General features: G+C 41.3%; 2 protein-coding genes across 2 annotated transcripts in view; both read left to right on the top strand.

The window, feature by feature from the left end:
- UBE4A (ubiquitination factor E4A) overlaps positions 1–3,755 on the top strand; it is a 42,427-nt gene extending 38,672 nt beyond the window's left edge. Inside the window, exon 20 of the mRNA XM_045080475.1 lies at positions 775–3,755. Within this exon, the coding sequence (XP_044936410.1) occupies positions 775–904 (130 nt within the window). The 3' untranslated portion in view covers positions 905–3,755. The remainder of the gene's footprint in view (positions 1–774) is intronic.
- A 2,170-nt stretch (positions 3,756–5,925) lies between these two features.
- Positions 5,926–13,639, top strand: ATP5MG (ATP synthase membrane subunit g). The gene is made up of 3 exons (XM_004749952.3): positions 5,926–6,080; positions 12,021–12,181; positions 13,437–13,639. Exons 1-3 carry the CDS (start codon positions 6,029–6,031, stop codon positions 13,533–13,535), a joined length of 312 nt encoding a protein of 103 aa, XP_004750009.2. The 5' UTR covers positions 5,926–6,028; the 3' UTR covers positions 13,536–13,639.
- Positions 13,640–15,439: the final 1,800 nt, after the last annotated feature.

Genomic DNA, 15,439 nt, shown 5'->3' with positions numbered 1-15,439 from the left:
AAGCCAGCTTCTGCTGCTGTCTCACTCAGCCACGGTGGCCAGCGAGTCCAGCTGGGGCCTGCTGCATAAGGTTGACATGGGTACTGAGAAGCTCTTCCTATTTAAAATGAAGTTCTATAAGTTGACCCAAATTTAAGGGAATACGATTTTTTAAACATTGCAAAAGGGAATTTTCTACTTTGTGGTATTTGGTATTAAGCATTCACTACACGCATAATGCTTTAGTAGGCGATCTGTCTTTTCCAAAATGTCAGTGAAAATTTATATTTTATTGTGGCCTCAGGATACAGATAGAAGATAGAATCAGCTCTTGAAGTATACTTTAAACCCCCTTACCTGTCAGGAAGCCATAATCTGTGTTTACTTGTGCAGCAGTCAGCTAAGTAAATCAGGTGTTATTCTCCAAAGCTTTATGCCCTAACACCTTAGACTGTTCAAGAGACTGTCAGTAACACTACCAGCAGCTCTCTACGCTGACGTGAGTGTGCAGGCTCTCTGCAGTCCAACCAAGTATGATCTGAGTAGCAATGTGAAAATCAAGTTTGTTAAGTAACAGAGAGACAATTAGCGAAATAATCTGCAGAACCCAGGAACCTCCTGAATCACTCTTTCTCTCGTCTCGTCTCCTTTCTAACCTCAAGGCAGCCCCTGACTCAGACTTACAGCACGTCCGGCTTCATTCTCAGAGGGAGATGGGCCCGCTTTTCTAGCTTGGGCTTTGGCGGTTCGAGCTTACAGAAATAACCACCTTCCCTTTCTCTCTCTCTGTCCCAGTGACCAAACCGATCCCTTTAACCGTAGTCCCCTCACCATGGACCAGATCCGGCCAAACACAGAACTAAAAGAAAAAATCCAACGGTGGCTTGCAGAGAGGAAGCAACAACAAAAGGAGCAACTTGAATAAATACTGTGAACTAAACAAACCAAAAACAACCAACCCCAGAATGTAGATAAGCAATTGTTTGTGGTTTCTCTCTTTTTGGTTCCATTCCTCTTTCTTTTCTTTCTTTCTCTCTTTCTTTCTGTTTTTAACTAGAGAACTGCTCTTGCTGAAATTATGACAATTTAGATTTATTCCTAAGAATTTTACAGTGCTCTCCTGGCTTGCAGGAAATTATGCTGATTATAGCAGCACCAAGTTTAGAAATGACCACTCATTTGTACCCTTTGTTCTCTCTTCCTACTCTTCATTCTTTTCCTTCCTTAAGTTATATTAACTTCAACTATTAAACCTTCCTGCCACCTTACTGTTGCTCTGTCAAGAACTGCTCAAATACCTTTGGTGAGCCCAGCTTTTAAGTATATGATGTCACATATTTTGGTGACAGGTGACACCATCAGAAAGTCCTGTGTCATCGAGGTATTTACTGGTCTTCATGACCTGGATGTCGGCCCTTTTCTTGTTACAGTTCTGCTATATTACAGAATAACCTTTCACACAAAAGCAGATACCTTGATTTGTTTGAGTGGGCTTTTGAATAGAATAGATGAGATTTTCAAAAAGGAATCTTCATGCAATTTCTGTTGGTAATATTTAATTTTGTATTATCTCATCACTCAGAGATCCAGTGGAGGACAAACATTCTCCCCTAGGGCTGTCATCACCACAAAAAACTTAGTTTCGTATTTTTAGGATTGGTAGGACAAACGTGAATATTTGATAATTCAGAAAATTCTGAAGTGAAAGAAAAAAGGCTGTTAGGCCCTCTTTGTCTTATGGAAATCTGTTGCCACAACTAGGCTTGAGTGGAAAAGTTAGGGAACAAATATTATAACCATCAAAAGATGTCATTTTGAGACACTGTTATGAACAATATATTTCAGTAATATAGACACCATGTGCATTTTTATATTGGTCTAGTGTAAACTGAGTACAACTTTATATTGTCTCTTCCATGGTAAGATGTATGCATTGTGTGGCCATGTTTACTGACACACTCTAGACAAAATTCTGATACTATAACATGTATATAGTTAATGTTTGTTTGGGCTTGTGACCTAACTTCCAAGAGCTGCGTCTAACTCAGCCTTAGGTCATCAATTAATAAAGTAGGAATTTGAGCACAACCTTGTCCACAGCTGTTTTAAATATCCACATAGCCCCCTGGAGTTAGTAGGCGGATGGGTCCCACTTTTGCAAGTTGAGCTTGCAGCTCCCTACTCAGTTGCACGGCTTACCAAATGCTAAGTGAGGCACATTCTCCTATGGATTATGTCACTCTCCCTGTTTGCCTAAAGGTATCATAAGTGACAAGGGAAGTGAAAAGATCTAGAAACAGGGGTCACTTTCATCTTTAACCATGGCCTCTTTCAAGATGGTAGTTTTAGGATATTCTAGCACGAGTTGCTCTAAGCAGTCCTTAATGTGCTTTTGATGGCATCACTTGGAAAACCTTACATCAGAGGGCATCCCACACTAGGTATAAAGTAGATGTTGCCTATTGCTGTGCTTAAAAATGAAAAAGGAGTCTAGGACTCTTAGAAATGCCGAAATGTAAGATTCAATGTGCACCTGGGCGTTTAAGGCTTGGGTTACCAGGATTTGTTTATTTTCTTAAAATGAGCTTCATTTCATATTTATTATCCTCCTTTACTTTTCTGAGAATGAATTGTGTATAAAATAGCTTCTGTCTACTTAAAATTATCTTCCAAACCCAATCTAATGGGATGTTTTCATTTTTTTTTTTTAAGTGGGGAAAACACCAGAGTTTTATAGGAGGAAATTGGAGGAAAAATGGGCACAAAACCTCAGAAGGCAGCTGTTCCCAGCAGCTTTCTAATTAACCACCTCTATGCTGCCTCTTGTATCTGTGTCTGTATTCTACTTCTGTGGTCTTCAGATTGTAAGCCTTTCCTGGCAAGCTTTTTGTTTTCCTAAAACTTTTTATGAATGGCTACGGCACCATTAATGCTGCTGAGTATCTTTAAACTCATCACAAAGGCAAGTGTATAGCTTAAGGCCACTGTTGGTAAGGAAACCAAGTGTCCTCTGTGCCTTTTTTTCTTTCCTTGAAGTAATTTAAGAACATCCCAAAAATGAGACTAAAAAATTATCATCTTGGTGTACACCATGGTGCGTATATGCGCTTGGAAGCTTAAAGAGATGTTTTGTTACCTGGAACTCAGAAACAGCTCTAAAATCTATTAGAGCAGACTTTCTGATAAACCCAGTTTTCCGTGTTGGCTTTGCTGGAGTATGATAGGAAAATGAAGACTCTTTATCAGCTCTGGTATTGCTTACCAAGAAGGTGATAACTCAACTTGGAAAATTATTTAAGTAGGCTTTATCAAGCAATCTTGGTTTGTTGTTGTTTTTTTTTTAGTATAGTTTGTAATGGATATGTAAAAACAAACATTAAAGGTTTTTTAATGGTGCAGGTGAAGGTGCCAGTTGCTATTTGGTATCACAGTCTACAAAAGCTTCATTACTTTCTTTGATGCTGGTTGCTAAGCAGCCATTGCCCAGAGCATAAGTCTACTGGGTGCCTTTACAAGCCAGAGAGGCTGATGCTGCACTGTTGGTGTCATGTGAGGAAATAATGCACATGCTCTGACTGCTACACAGGAAAACCTAGACAAAAAAAAAAAAAAAGAAAAGAAAAGGTACAAAATAAAACAACAAAAAGGTTGATTGAAATAAAATTTGATCAACATAACTGTACTTTGAAACATTCCAGGAAGGTTACTTCTTGTCAAACTTGCCTGGGGGTGTTTGTTCAAAGCTTGTATTTAATAAATGAACACCTGACTTACAACCTTTGTTATCACTTCCTTCATTACAGTATGAAAAGCTAGTGGCAGTTTCTCGGAATTTTGAGAGGACTCTGACCTTCACTTCTCTTTAAGGTGGTATCAAATGTCGGTCGCCTGGCTGAGCTAACCTCCCTTACCAGGCTTCTGGACCCACGAGTTATGCAGAAGAGTGTTTGGGCATATTTTTTCCTCATCAGTTCACGTCCAGCTTCGCTTTTCTTTATCTATCTATCCCAGATCTTTCATTTTAATCATTCACTATCACATTCCCTGTCTTTTTTTTTTTTTTTAAGATTTTATTTATTTATTTGACAGATCACAAGTAGGCAGAGAGGGGGAAAGCAGAGTCCCCGCTGAACAGAGAGCCCAATGTGGAGCTCAATCCCAGGACCCAGAGATCATGACCCATTGAGCCACCCAGGTGCCTCCACATTCCCTGTCTTGCCCCTAGTTTCTTTACCCTTTCCCTGTGAGAACTCAGTTTAGATTGACCCAGTCATTCCTCTCTGTTCCAGTATCCAAGTTGTAGACCACTGTTGGAGAAAAATGACACAATCTTTAGAGTGCTGTGACCACAAATCAATGGTTGCTAACACTGCCCAACAACTCTATGTGTCCAGAAACTCAGCTCCAATCCAAACTTGAACCTTTCTGCCAGTCTTTCAGACCTTCACTGAAGATCTTGCCTTCCACTTAAATAGAAAGATACAGATTTCAGAATTTTCACTTTCAGATTTCTCTCCCATCATCCCATCTGTGAATAGGCCCCAAGGTTCCAAGGCTAATCCCCCCCAATCTTCTTTCTTGTCTCTTCAGATATTTTATCAATCCTTCTCTATATTCAGCGTCCACCTGAAGTTCCACATCCTTACTTGGTCTTATTGAGTGGAGGAGGGCACAGAGGGAGAAGGAAAGAATCTTAAGCAGGCTCCATGCCCAGGCTGAGCCCAGCGCAGGGCCCAAAGGGGGGCTCAGGGCACAACTCTGAGATCATAACCTGAGGTGTAATCACGTCAGATGTCTAAGGACTGACCCACACAAGCACCCCTTATTTGGTTTTCCAACTTACAGTCCTTTACAGACATACTCTGGCTTCTATCCTAATTTTCTGAAACTGCTGTAGCTAATATTTCCATATTGGTAAATTAACTTTCCCAGTCTTAATTTGACTTCTCTGGAGCACTTGGCAGCTGAATCACTGCCATTGAAACGATGCTCTTGGCTCCTTGATGTCAACCCTAATTTTTCTTTCCACCTGACTATTTGATCAATCAGATTTGCTCACGCTTCTCCAGGGTACATTACTTATAATTATGCTTCTCACATCAAATGCCACTTCCCTAGATAAATCTTTTCTCCCAGTCATATTAAAGTTTCAATCCTGAAGTACAGAGCTGTTATGTCTTCTCTAGAAATCTTTCCAGATCACCATCACTCCTAATTGCATTCGCCTCTTACCTGTTTACACTGCAATCGTGTCAGATCCCAACTCTGCCCCTCACTAGCTATGTGGCCATTTATCAATCCCAGTCTTAAATGGGGGACACTGCCTAACAGGCTTTCTCAAATTCCAAAAGGCCTGGCATACTGGAGGCCCGACATACTGGAAGCCCTCCCTCAGTAAATGTTTTGTTGCTCCCATCTCCATAGTTCCTTGCGACTCACTAGGGAATTAGAGGGACTGGACTCCGATCCCGATACAAAATGAAGGGGAGATCGGGACTAGGAAAGATCCGCTGAAGAAAGGCAAAAGACTGAATCACATGACAGGTTATGTGGCGCCGGCTCTGACCATAACTCTCCACGTTTGAGCTGTCTGCCTTTATAAAACGGTCGTCCTGGCCTAGGAAAACCTTACAGACGCCTTCCAGGCCTAACTTCCCACGTTTTCTCAGAAAATAGCCAACACCGGAGCCGGCCCGCGCCAAGGCCGGCATGGGAGGCCCACAGCGCATGCGTCCGCCCTCCGAGGGCGGGCCTTCCGGGCCTCTGTGAGCGGCTGCCCCAACAGATGCCTGTTCCTCCGCCGAAGCCCACCGCTCTCCACGTGTTCTCTGACCTCACCTTTCCATCTGCTCTTTCTCCTCCGAGGCTGAAGAGAATAATTTGGCTAGCTAGATTCCGGAATGGTAACAGGACGCCTAAATACTTTGGACTGGCACGGAAAGAGGAGGCCTGACCTTGGAAGCGGAACGGGGTCCTGCGGCGGGTCCTTCGGGCGGGGAGGGTGACATTCAGCTGCCGTCCCGGGTGACGGACCTTCCAGCTTGGAACCATGGCCCAGTTTGTCCGTAACCTGGCGGAGAAGGCCCCGGCGCTGGTGAACGGTGAGCGCGGCGGCGGACTGCCGGGGCGGGAGGGTCTTAGGGGACGCCGCGGGCGGTGGTGCCTCGAGGGCCCCGCGGAAGCTGGGGAGGGACGGCCGGTGTGGGGGCTCGGTGGGGGAGAGCAGGGGCCAGGCTGCGACTCCTCTAGCCTTTCCGTCCGCCTGGCCTGCAGCTGGGGCTCTCAGTACACTCAAGAAGTTCGGAATTCTAACCGCCACAGTGAAGGAGGGGAGGGCTGTGTGGGAAGGCTGGAGTCGCCCTCCACTGCCGCCATGACGCCCCCTTAGATGTCGAGGCGTGGAGGTATGGAGGGTAGGGCCCTGCGGCCGAACGAGGGAAAGGGAGGGCAGAGGCAGGTGAAAGTACCGTAAATTTGGCCGCACCAGGTTGTCTGGTTTCAAATAGGGTATCTGGAAGTCTACATACATTTTTTGGGGTAGGCATGCTTTTTGAACGTCGACTTTGCTTTCTGTCCTGGCCAGATTATGAAATGCTTCTTTAATCTAATGGAAATTTTAGATGGAATTGGACTTTGTGGACGAATATCCCTATGTTTGCTCCCACAAACATAGAAAGGGAGGTGTATGAACAGTAATCTTTATCATTCTAGCGTTAATATTCATGGAGCTTTTTTCAGTTTGAAAAAAACCGTTGTCTTACTGACAGACCGCTGTACTTGAGAACGACCCTGAATAGTCAACAGCCCTGAGAAGTAGCCTCTTCTGTCAGGAAATATCGCAGTTGTCTTCTGGGTAGCAAGCTCTTCCATTTTATTTCCAAAGTGAGATGAAATAAAATGAGGGGAGCGTCTTCTCTGGAGTGCTATATTCTAGTGAGCGGTTGAAGAACGTATCTCTAGATAGCTTTCACTCAAATTTGATTCTGAAATGGGAACAGAAATAATTTTCTGACTATATGTGATATTTTTGAACCTATTTTACTGTGATCGATTTATCTTCTTCCTTTGCTCCCATCAGCAGCCAGTAGATTATTGAAGGCATTAGGGTGCCAAATACAATAATGTTTGAGCCTCTCCTCCTATACAACCCCACAGTCGACTCATTTACACATTTCTGTAAAGAGCTCAAGTTTGCAGTGTTACTAAGATCATCCCAGTACTTGTTTTGATAGAGCTCTACACTTCTTTACATGAATAAAAAGAGAAGGATTGTGGCTTTATCCTTTAGACTTTTGTGGATGATTCGAAGCAACATTTTTTTTAAGTTTCGGGTGAATTTTTTTTTCCCCCTGGGGCATGGCTTTCACATTTTTCAGGTGGTGGGTTTGCAAACTTAGTAATAAAATGCAAAAGAAGAGTAATACCAAAAGGAAATTTTACTAAGAAGCAAACTCTCCTGTATTATTGTAATTAAAAGTAACAGTTGTTATTCTTCCAGAAGTACTCAGAAAGAACTACTCAGCTGGGGCCAGGCTGTTAAATGTGAAATATATTTTGCTTTGTAACAATTCGGTGTATTAAATGTGAATGTTAAATGTCTAATAAAAATTGGGACACCTGGCTAGCTCAGTCAGTGGAGCCTGCAACTCTTGATTTTGGGTTGCAGGTTCAAGCTCCACGTAGAGATTACTTAAAAAAATCAATTCTTTTGGGGTGCCAGGTGGCTCAGTGGGTTAAAGCCTCTGCCTTCAGCTCAGGTCATGATCTCAGGCTCTCTGCTCAGCAGGAAACCTGCTTCCCTTCCTCTCTCCGCTTGCCTCTCTGCCTACTTATGATCTCTCTCGCGCGGCTCTCTCTGTGTCAAATAAATAAATAAAATCTTTAAACAAACAAAAAAAAAATCAATTCTTTAAAAAAAAAAAAAAACTGCTAACCGTGTGCCTGGGTGGCTCAGTCAGTTAGGCATCTGCCTGCTCAGGGGAAGCCTGCTGCTCCCTCTCCCTCTGCCTGCTGCTCTTGAGCTTGTGCACTCTCTCCCCCATGCGCTCTCTGTATCAAATAAATAAATCTTTTAAAAGGGGGGGGGGGCGCCTGGGTGGCTCAGTCGTTAAGCATCTGCCTTAGGCTCAGGTCATGATCCTGGGGTCCTGGGATGGAGTCCCATATGGAGCTCCCTGCTTGGCGGGCAGCCTGCTCTCTCCGTCTACCCCTGCTTGTGTTCCCTCTCTGGCTGTCTCTCTCTCTCTCTGTCAAATACATACATACAGGGCGCCTGGGTGGCTCAGTGGATTAAGCTGCTGCCTTCGGCCGAGGTCATGATCTCAGGGTCCTGGGATCCAGTGCCGCATTGGGCTCTCTGCTCAGCGGGGGGGCCTGCTTCCCTCTCTCTCTGCCTGCCTCTCTGTCTACTTGTGATTTCTCTCTGTCAAATAAATAAATAAATAAAATCTTTTAAAAAAATACATACATACATACATAATCTTATTTTTTTTTTTTTTAAACTGACTATAGGAGCATCTGGGTGGCTCAGTCTGTAGAACATGACTCTCAGTCTCTGGGTCGTGATTTCGAGCCCCATGTTCGGCACAGAACTTGTTTTTATATATATAGAGAGAGAGAGAGTTTATGTTAAAAAAAAATTACTATATCTGCTAATTAACCTGGGGACACAAAGAAGCTACAGAAATTAGTAACTTTATCATCAGACTTCCCCAAAGAAGTCATAAGAGTTTAATTTTTTTTTCATGGTTACTAAAATTGAAACATTATTGAGATTTTACCAGTCTTCCCATTAATCTCTTCCTGTTCCAGGAGCCCATCCAGGTTCCACATCGTATTGAGTTGTTAATCTCCCTAGATTCCTCTGACATGTAACACTTTAATGACAGTTTTTCTTACTTTCCACGACTTTGACAGTTTAGTTTTGTTTTGTTTTGTTTTTAAGTATTTTTGTAAATACCTATCTAGGTGTCCTATAAAGATGTTCTCCAATCTGGATTTGTCTGGTATTTTTCTCATGATCAGTCAAGCTATGGATTTTGAGAAAGAATATTACAAAAGTGAAGCTCCACGTAGAGATTACTTAAAAATCAATTCTTTTGGGGCGCCACATGCTATAATCACATATCAGGATGTACGTGATACCTGTGTAACATCACTGATGAAATAGTTTTCATCATTTGGTTATGGTGGTGTTGCTAGGTTTCTCACTGTAAAGTTACTGTTTTTTCCCTTCCCATAATCTGTTCCCTAGAAGCAAGTAACTAAGTTTTCTCAGTGGTGTGTGCTGAGGGGGCAGGGAGCAGCTGCCAACAGCAGGGATCCCATCTCCTTTAGGAAGGAGTATTTACATATAATTAAATGGAATTCTATGAGAAAGATTTGTTCTTCCCTGTGTGTTTATTCAGTCATGTATGGACTCATGTACATTTATTTCCTCCTCCTTATCTCCAAAAGTATGTTATTTATTTTGTTCAAATTGTTGCAGCCTTGACCATTGAGAACCCTTTCAGGTTGGCACCTCTGTCCCATTGAGTACCCCCTTTCTTGTACTACAAAATCCTTCAAAGTCATGTTACATTCTCCCTGCCCAGCCTTAGAATCAACCATTTCTCCAAGGAGTCCTAGTTTCTTTTGTTGGACAACGTACTTTGAAACTAAGATCTAGGCAATGAATATCTTTCTTGCTACTAGACTGCTAGAATGTCATCACTTCTGGGGCCTCTTAAGGGTGTGTGTGTATGGTAACCCATGTGTATATATGCATATACATGATTGTTTCTGTATCTGCCCATCTGTATATATATTGAGCTACAGGTGAGGTCATATGAATGTTTCCAACTCTAATCCAGTACTATGGGATTTATTCTTGCTTCTTTTCTTGCCTATTTATAATTTTCCTACAGTGAGAAACCTGGCTCCCATCATCCACCATTCATTTACATCTGTTTTATTCATCCCTTATACATACATAAAGCAGTTTGAAACTTTTTAACCTGTACTCCCTGAAAAACAAATTTACCAACTAAAGTATAGTGTTTGTATACAAAGTACTGTTGTTGTTGTTGTTTTTTACTTTTTTTTTTAAAGATTTTATTTATTTATTTGACAGAGAGAGATCACAGGTAGACAGAGAGGCAGGCAGAGAGAGAGAGGGGAGCAGGCTTCCTGCTGAGCAGAGAGCCCGAAGTGGGACTCGATCCCAGGACTCTGAGATCATGACCTGAGCCAAAGGCAGCGGCTTAACCCACTGAGCCATCCAGGCACCCCAAAGTACTGTGTTTTTTTTTAAAAGGATGAAATATCTGTGTTGAAGATAACTGTAAAGACAATTACACAAGATTTTGTACTCTGTGGTAGACCCCCCCCCTTTTTGTGTGTGATAGCCCCATCCTCCAGGTACTGTCAGTTCTATGTAGAACTTGTGTCTCCTTAAAGATTTACCCATGGCTGTGAGCACAAAGGATGGTGCAGATACTGATTCTAAGAGTAGTGAATACCCAAATCCAGGAAGCTAATAATAGAAGTACCAAGAACCTTGGATAATCCATCTTTACCATGTTTTGGGTTTGTTTTAATTTTTTGTTTTTGTTTAAGATTTATTTTAGAGAGTGAGTACATGCACAAGCATGAGGGCAGGGCAGAGGGAGAAGCAGACTCCCCGCTGAGTAGGGAGCCCAGTGTGGGATTCCAGAACCCTGGAATCATAACCTGAACTGAAGAAAGACACTTCACTGCAGGAGCTACCCAGGCACCACCCCCCCATCTTTGAATAGTAGACAGTTTATGGATGTTCATGCAAGTGTGCTGTTTCTATCACATTGTCTTGTTGTAACTTTTTTTATAAAATTACTTTCTCGGGATGCCTTGGTGACTCAGTCCATTAGACATCTGCCTTCGGCTTAGGTCATGATCCCAGGTTCCTGGGATCGAGGCCCGCATTAGGCTTCTTGCTTATCAGGGAACCTGCTTCTCTGTCTCCCTCTGCTGCTACCCCTGCTTGTGCTCTCTTACTGTCAAATAAATAAATAAAATCTTTTTTTAAAAAATTTTTTTAAATGCCTTTCTCTTGCTGAAATCACTACCATAATCTTACATCTACTTGGGTTATTAAGAATTTTTTTTTTCTCTGAAATAGTTAACTACCTTGAGGAATTTCACCAGAGTAATAGATTTGAGTTTGGCTGCTCTGAACAATACATGTAGGTTTTATTTTTATTATTTGTACTGTTTTGAAGGAGGAGCAGCTGGGCTTTTGTTAAGGAAAGATTTAATTCACATATTGATGAGGATACCAAAAATGGGCACTAATTGGTATAATTCCATCTGGATTCGTAGCCAACACTTTGACAAGTTTTAATCTTATTCTTAAGGATGCTGTTCTGTGTAGCTCGTTCCCTCCCCTTCCACACTTTTTCCCTCCTAATTTTTTGCTTGCTCTACCAAGAAAATAAGGCTACATTGCTCTGTTTTCTTGCTTCTGAATCCAACTTCTCATAACTTTACAGTTAACCAGATTTGCCATTCGTAAATGAAGTAACCGTACTGGCTGGCCACTAGTGAAGTCCTGGCATAATTGAATGTGCTTACAGCTTCCTGCCTGATTGAACTTCCCTGTGACACAGGTGTTCTGCATCTTTTTTTTTTTTTTTTTTTTTAAAGATTTTATTTATTTATTTGACAGAGAGAGATCACAAGTAGGCAGAGAGGCAGGCAGAGAGAGAGAGAGAGGAGGAAGCAGGCTCCCCGCTGAGCAGAGAGCCCGATGCGGGACTCGATCCCAGGACCCTGAGATCAGGACCCGAGCCAAAGGCAGCGGCTTAACCCACTGAGCCACCCAGGCGCCCCGGTGTTCTGCATCTTTAAAAGCCTCTTGTTACCAGGGAGCAGCTTTGACTTTTTCACACCGGGTGCACATTTGGTACAAGCAGTGAATGAATGTGATGCATGAATAAATATTTGTGTCCGGCCCACACATCTGCTTCTTTCGGTCTCTTGTGAGTTCATCCTGGTTTTTTGTTTTGTTTTGTTTTGTTTTCCAGCTGCTGTGACTTACTCAAAGCCTCGATTGGCTACATTTTGGCACTATGCCAAAGTTGAGCTGGTTCCTCCAACCCCTGCTGAGATCCCTACAGCTATTCAGAGCTTGAAAAAAATAGTCAAGAGTGCTCAAACTGGTAGCTTCAAACAGCTCACAGTTAAGGTAACTATGGGCTAAATGAAAACGTATGTGCGTAACTGAAAATGTCTTCCCTTGGGATTTTTCTGATTGTTTTGATTAATATATGTATTTTCCAGTGAGAATAAAACCTACATAATGAAAGATAATCTCTTTCTTGACTGCTGAGAAAGATACTTACCTTTCTAATGTTGTCATCTGGGTTGAAATAATTCAGCTATCATATGTCTTTGTTTCCTGTTAGTCTTATAACAAAGAAAGGAGCATTTTTTCTGGGCAACTCTTTTCCCTCTCCTATTTTGGTTAGTATACTAAAATAGGATGGCTTACTTTGCTGATTTTGTACTTTTTTTAATCCAAAGGCCTGGAAATACTCCCAGTTTAGCCAAAAGATCTCTTGGACTATCAGGCAACTAACACTTACATGAAGATAAAAATATCAAAACCTAGCAAGTGTATCATGTAATATGAAGGGTTACTGAATAGCATTAAGATAAAATCTAAAGATTGTTAAGAACTGGAACTTGGATTTTATGTTTGCTTGTTTGAGCCAAACAACTAAATTATTTCTGGCTTTAGAATCTACATCCTGGAAAATACAGTTGTTTTTCAGACCTCTGGTATTTCTGGTCTAGTTTGAAGGGGAAAATTAAAATTCACATCCAGGTGCTAAAAGGAAAGGCCCGGTTTTGTTGTAGAGGAGTACTTCAACTGGAGTTTCAAGATCCTTAGTTGCACTTGCACACAGCGTGCTTTTTCAGGGCAGTAAAACATTGATCTGTGAAACTGAGTCATTACTGAATACTTGGAAAGAGTTAAACCAAATAATAAATGAAGAAAGGGGAAGACAGAGCTCTTCATCTGTCAACGAATTCTCTTTGGCCAGACAGAAATGTCTCTTCAGAGACTTCCCTTACTATGGCCATCCTTTCATATGAATGCCCTGTCTAAATGTGTCAGCTATTTCCAGGATGTGGGTTGTTCTAGGGCTCATAAAGTGTCTCATAAACTAATAATGAAAGGGTTAAGTCAGTTCAGGTCTTTAAAGAATGCTTTGAAAGAATTTATAAGCTCTGGACTACTTACCTTACATAATTGAAAGTTCAAGTGTCTCAGCTGTTGAACAAAGTTAACATCAGTAAACCTTGACTTTGGCTAAAACTGCTCTCTAAATGAATAGCATCCTTACATTCTCTGTTACTTGATCCTGGGGAAGAGTACTTTTAAATACATACATAAGAAAAACAATGTACATTAAAATTTGTGCTGCTTTTTTCAGGAAGCTCTGCTGAATGGTTTGGTGGCCACCGAGGTGTGGATGTGGTTTTATGTCGGCGAGATCATAGGCAAGCGTGGCATCATTGGCTATAATGTTTGAAGACCAATCTTTAACATCTGTTTATATGTGGCTTATTATTTGAGGGTTCTTGGACCATGTGTGATCAGACTGGTACTTGAATAAAAGAAGATAATGTGTCAAAATCAGTGTTTTCTCTGTCAGACACTACATGGAAGGATTATAGTTTCTCTAGATAATAAGATGGATTGTCTTGCTTTAATACATTAATTCAGCTCTAAGGACATGTCTTTGCTTAGCCTAAAATCGGAAAGGATATATGTGAATATACCAACCTGGCAAATAGATTTTTGAGGATAACATTCTAACCTGAAGGTTTGAAATACATGACAAATTTATTTTATTTCCAGAATAGTCAGGGAAAAGGTCTTGGGAAAACTAGGACTTGCTACAGTAAGAAAAATAGTAATACCACGTGCCATAGTGATATAGTTAAATCATGTCCATAATCTAAAGAATAAAATTTGGATGGTTTCTCTTTGCTACAGAAATTTTTTTTTTTTAAGATTTTATTTATTTGACAGACACAGCAAGAGAGGGAACACAAGCAGGGGGAGTGGGAGAGGGAGAAATAGGCTTCCTGCAGAGCAGGGACCCCGATGCGGGGCTCCATCCCAGGACCCTGGGATCATGACCTGAGCTGAATGCACATGCTTAATGACTGAACCACCCAGGCACCCCAGAGATCGACCTTTTGATAACACCTGCATTTATAAATGTTAGAGTACTTCGTTGTAGTCTAAGTAAGTATCTTTACACCATCTTTAACACCAGGACAGAGCTACTAAGAGCCACCACCTCCTTTTTAAATCTAATTTTGATGTGTGTTAAATTATTAATCTGTTCAGTTCATGATTTTTAGAACCTATCTTAATAAAAATAAAATACCCTATGGATATTTAAATAGTTAAAAATTTAGTATTCTCTATTGTTCTAAATAGTACATTATGTCCTGAAATAAATACAAATGCTTGCTATCTGTCTTCTTGAGCTGTTATTATTGAGGATGTAGGAGATACTTAATCATTCATTGGCTTTTCAGGGGATTTTACCATCTTTGAATGGTTTATTGGTACATTTCTAAATCCATCGTAACTCCTGCAGCCAGGGCAAGACATGCATTACCAGCTGACAACCAAAAGCTAACTGCATACTGAAAAAGCATTATGGCTCACAGTACAGTATTAATCCTTTAACAGTACTGAACATTCACCCAGTCAGTCCCAAATTTATCCACTTAGAAAACCACTGCTTTAGCTTAATCAAGGGAAGTTTTCCTAAGTGATCAGCAGGAAAGTCTCCACAGTGGCTGCTGCTTTTCTGAAATGAAATCATGCCTAACTTACTGCTTCTTGAAGTAATCACAGGTGGTCAAAACTGAAACTACCTCTTCAAAAGACATTTGGTAACTTAAAATATGCATAGCAAAAGACTGAAAATTACTACTACAGTCCTAGTAATCTTCAGGGTTTTCTCAGTTTCATAACAGTGAGAATTAAATTAAAAGGTATGAGATCAGCTAGCACTAATAACCTATAAGGCCTAGTTGATTCATGACATGTAATTTTTTTGGTAACCATCTGGTCACCCCCAAAAAGTCCTCAAAACAAACATTTACTACTCACTCCACTGCAACTTCCTCCTCTGCCATCCAGCACATCTCCAGTGTGTGGTGGTTAATAGTGCATGTACAGTATTTTCTTAAGTTAAAATAGCGGCTCCTCAAAGTGGCAACTTCACTTTTGCCCTCCTGAACCCCAAAAGTCTTTTCTCTCCTAGTGAAGAGCCATTGAGGCTGGCTTTCACTGAATTTGTGGGTGCTGAGTTATGAGCAGACAACTTCAGCATCCCTCAGATACTCGTGTAACTCCTAAATCCAGGCACTGTGCTAAATAAAGAGTAGAGGCAGACGTCATGGATAAGAC

This window comes from Mustela putorius, unplaced genomic scaffold (assembly GCF_011764305.1).
Source record: "Mustela putorius furo isolate JIRA1106 unplaced genomic scaffold, ASM1176430v1.1 tig00000460_pilon_pilon_pilon, whole genome shotgun sequence".
Taxonomy (NCBI): Eukaryota; Metazoa; Chordata; class Mammalia; order Carnivora; family Mustelidae; genus Mustela; species Mustela putorius.
The sequence above is the reverse complement of the archived record's forward strand: the minus strand, read 5'-3'. Positions and strand labels throughout refer to the sequence as shown.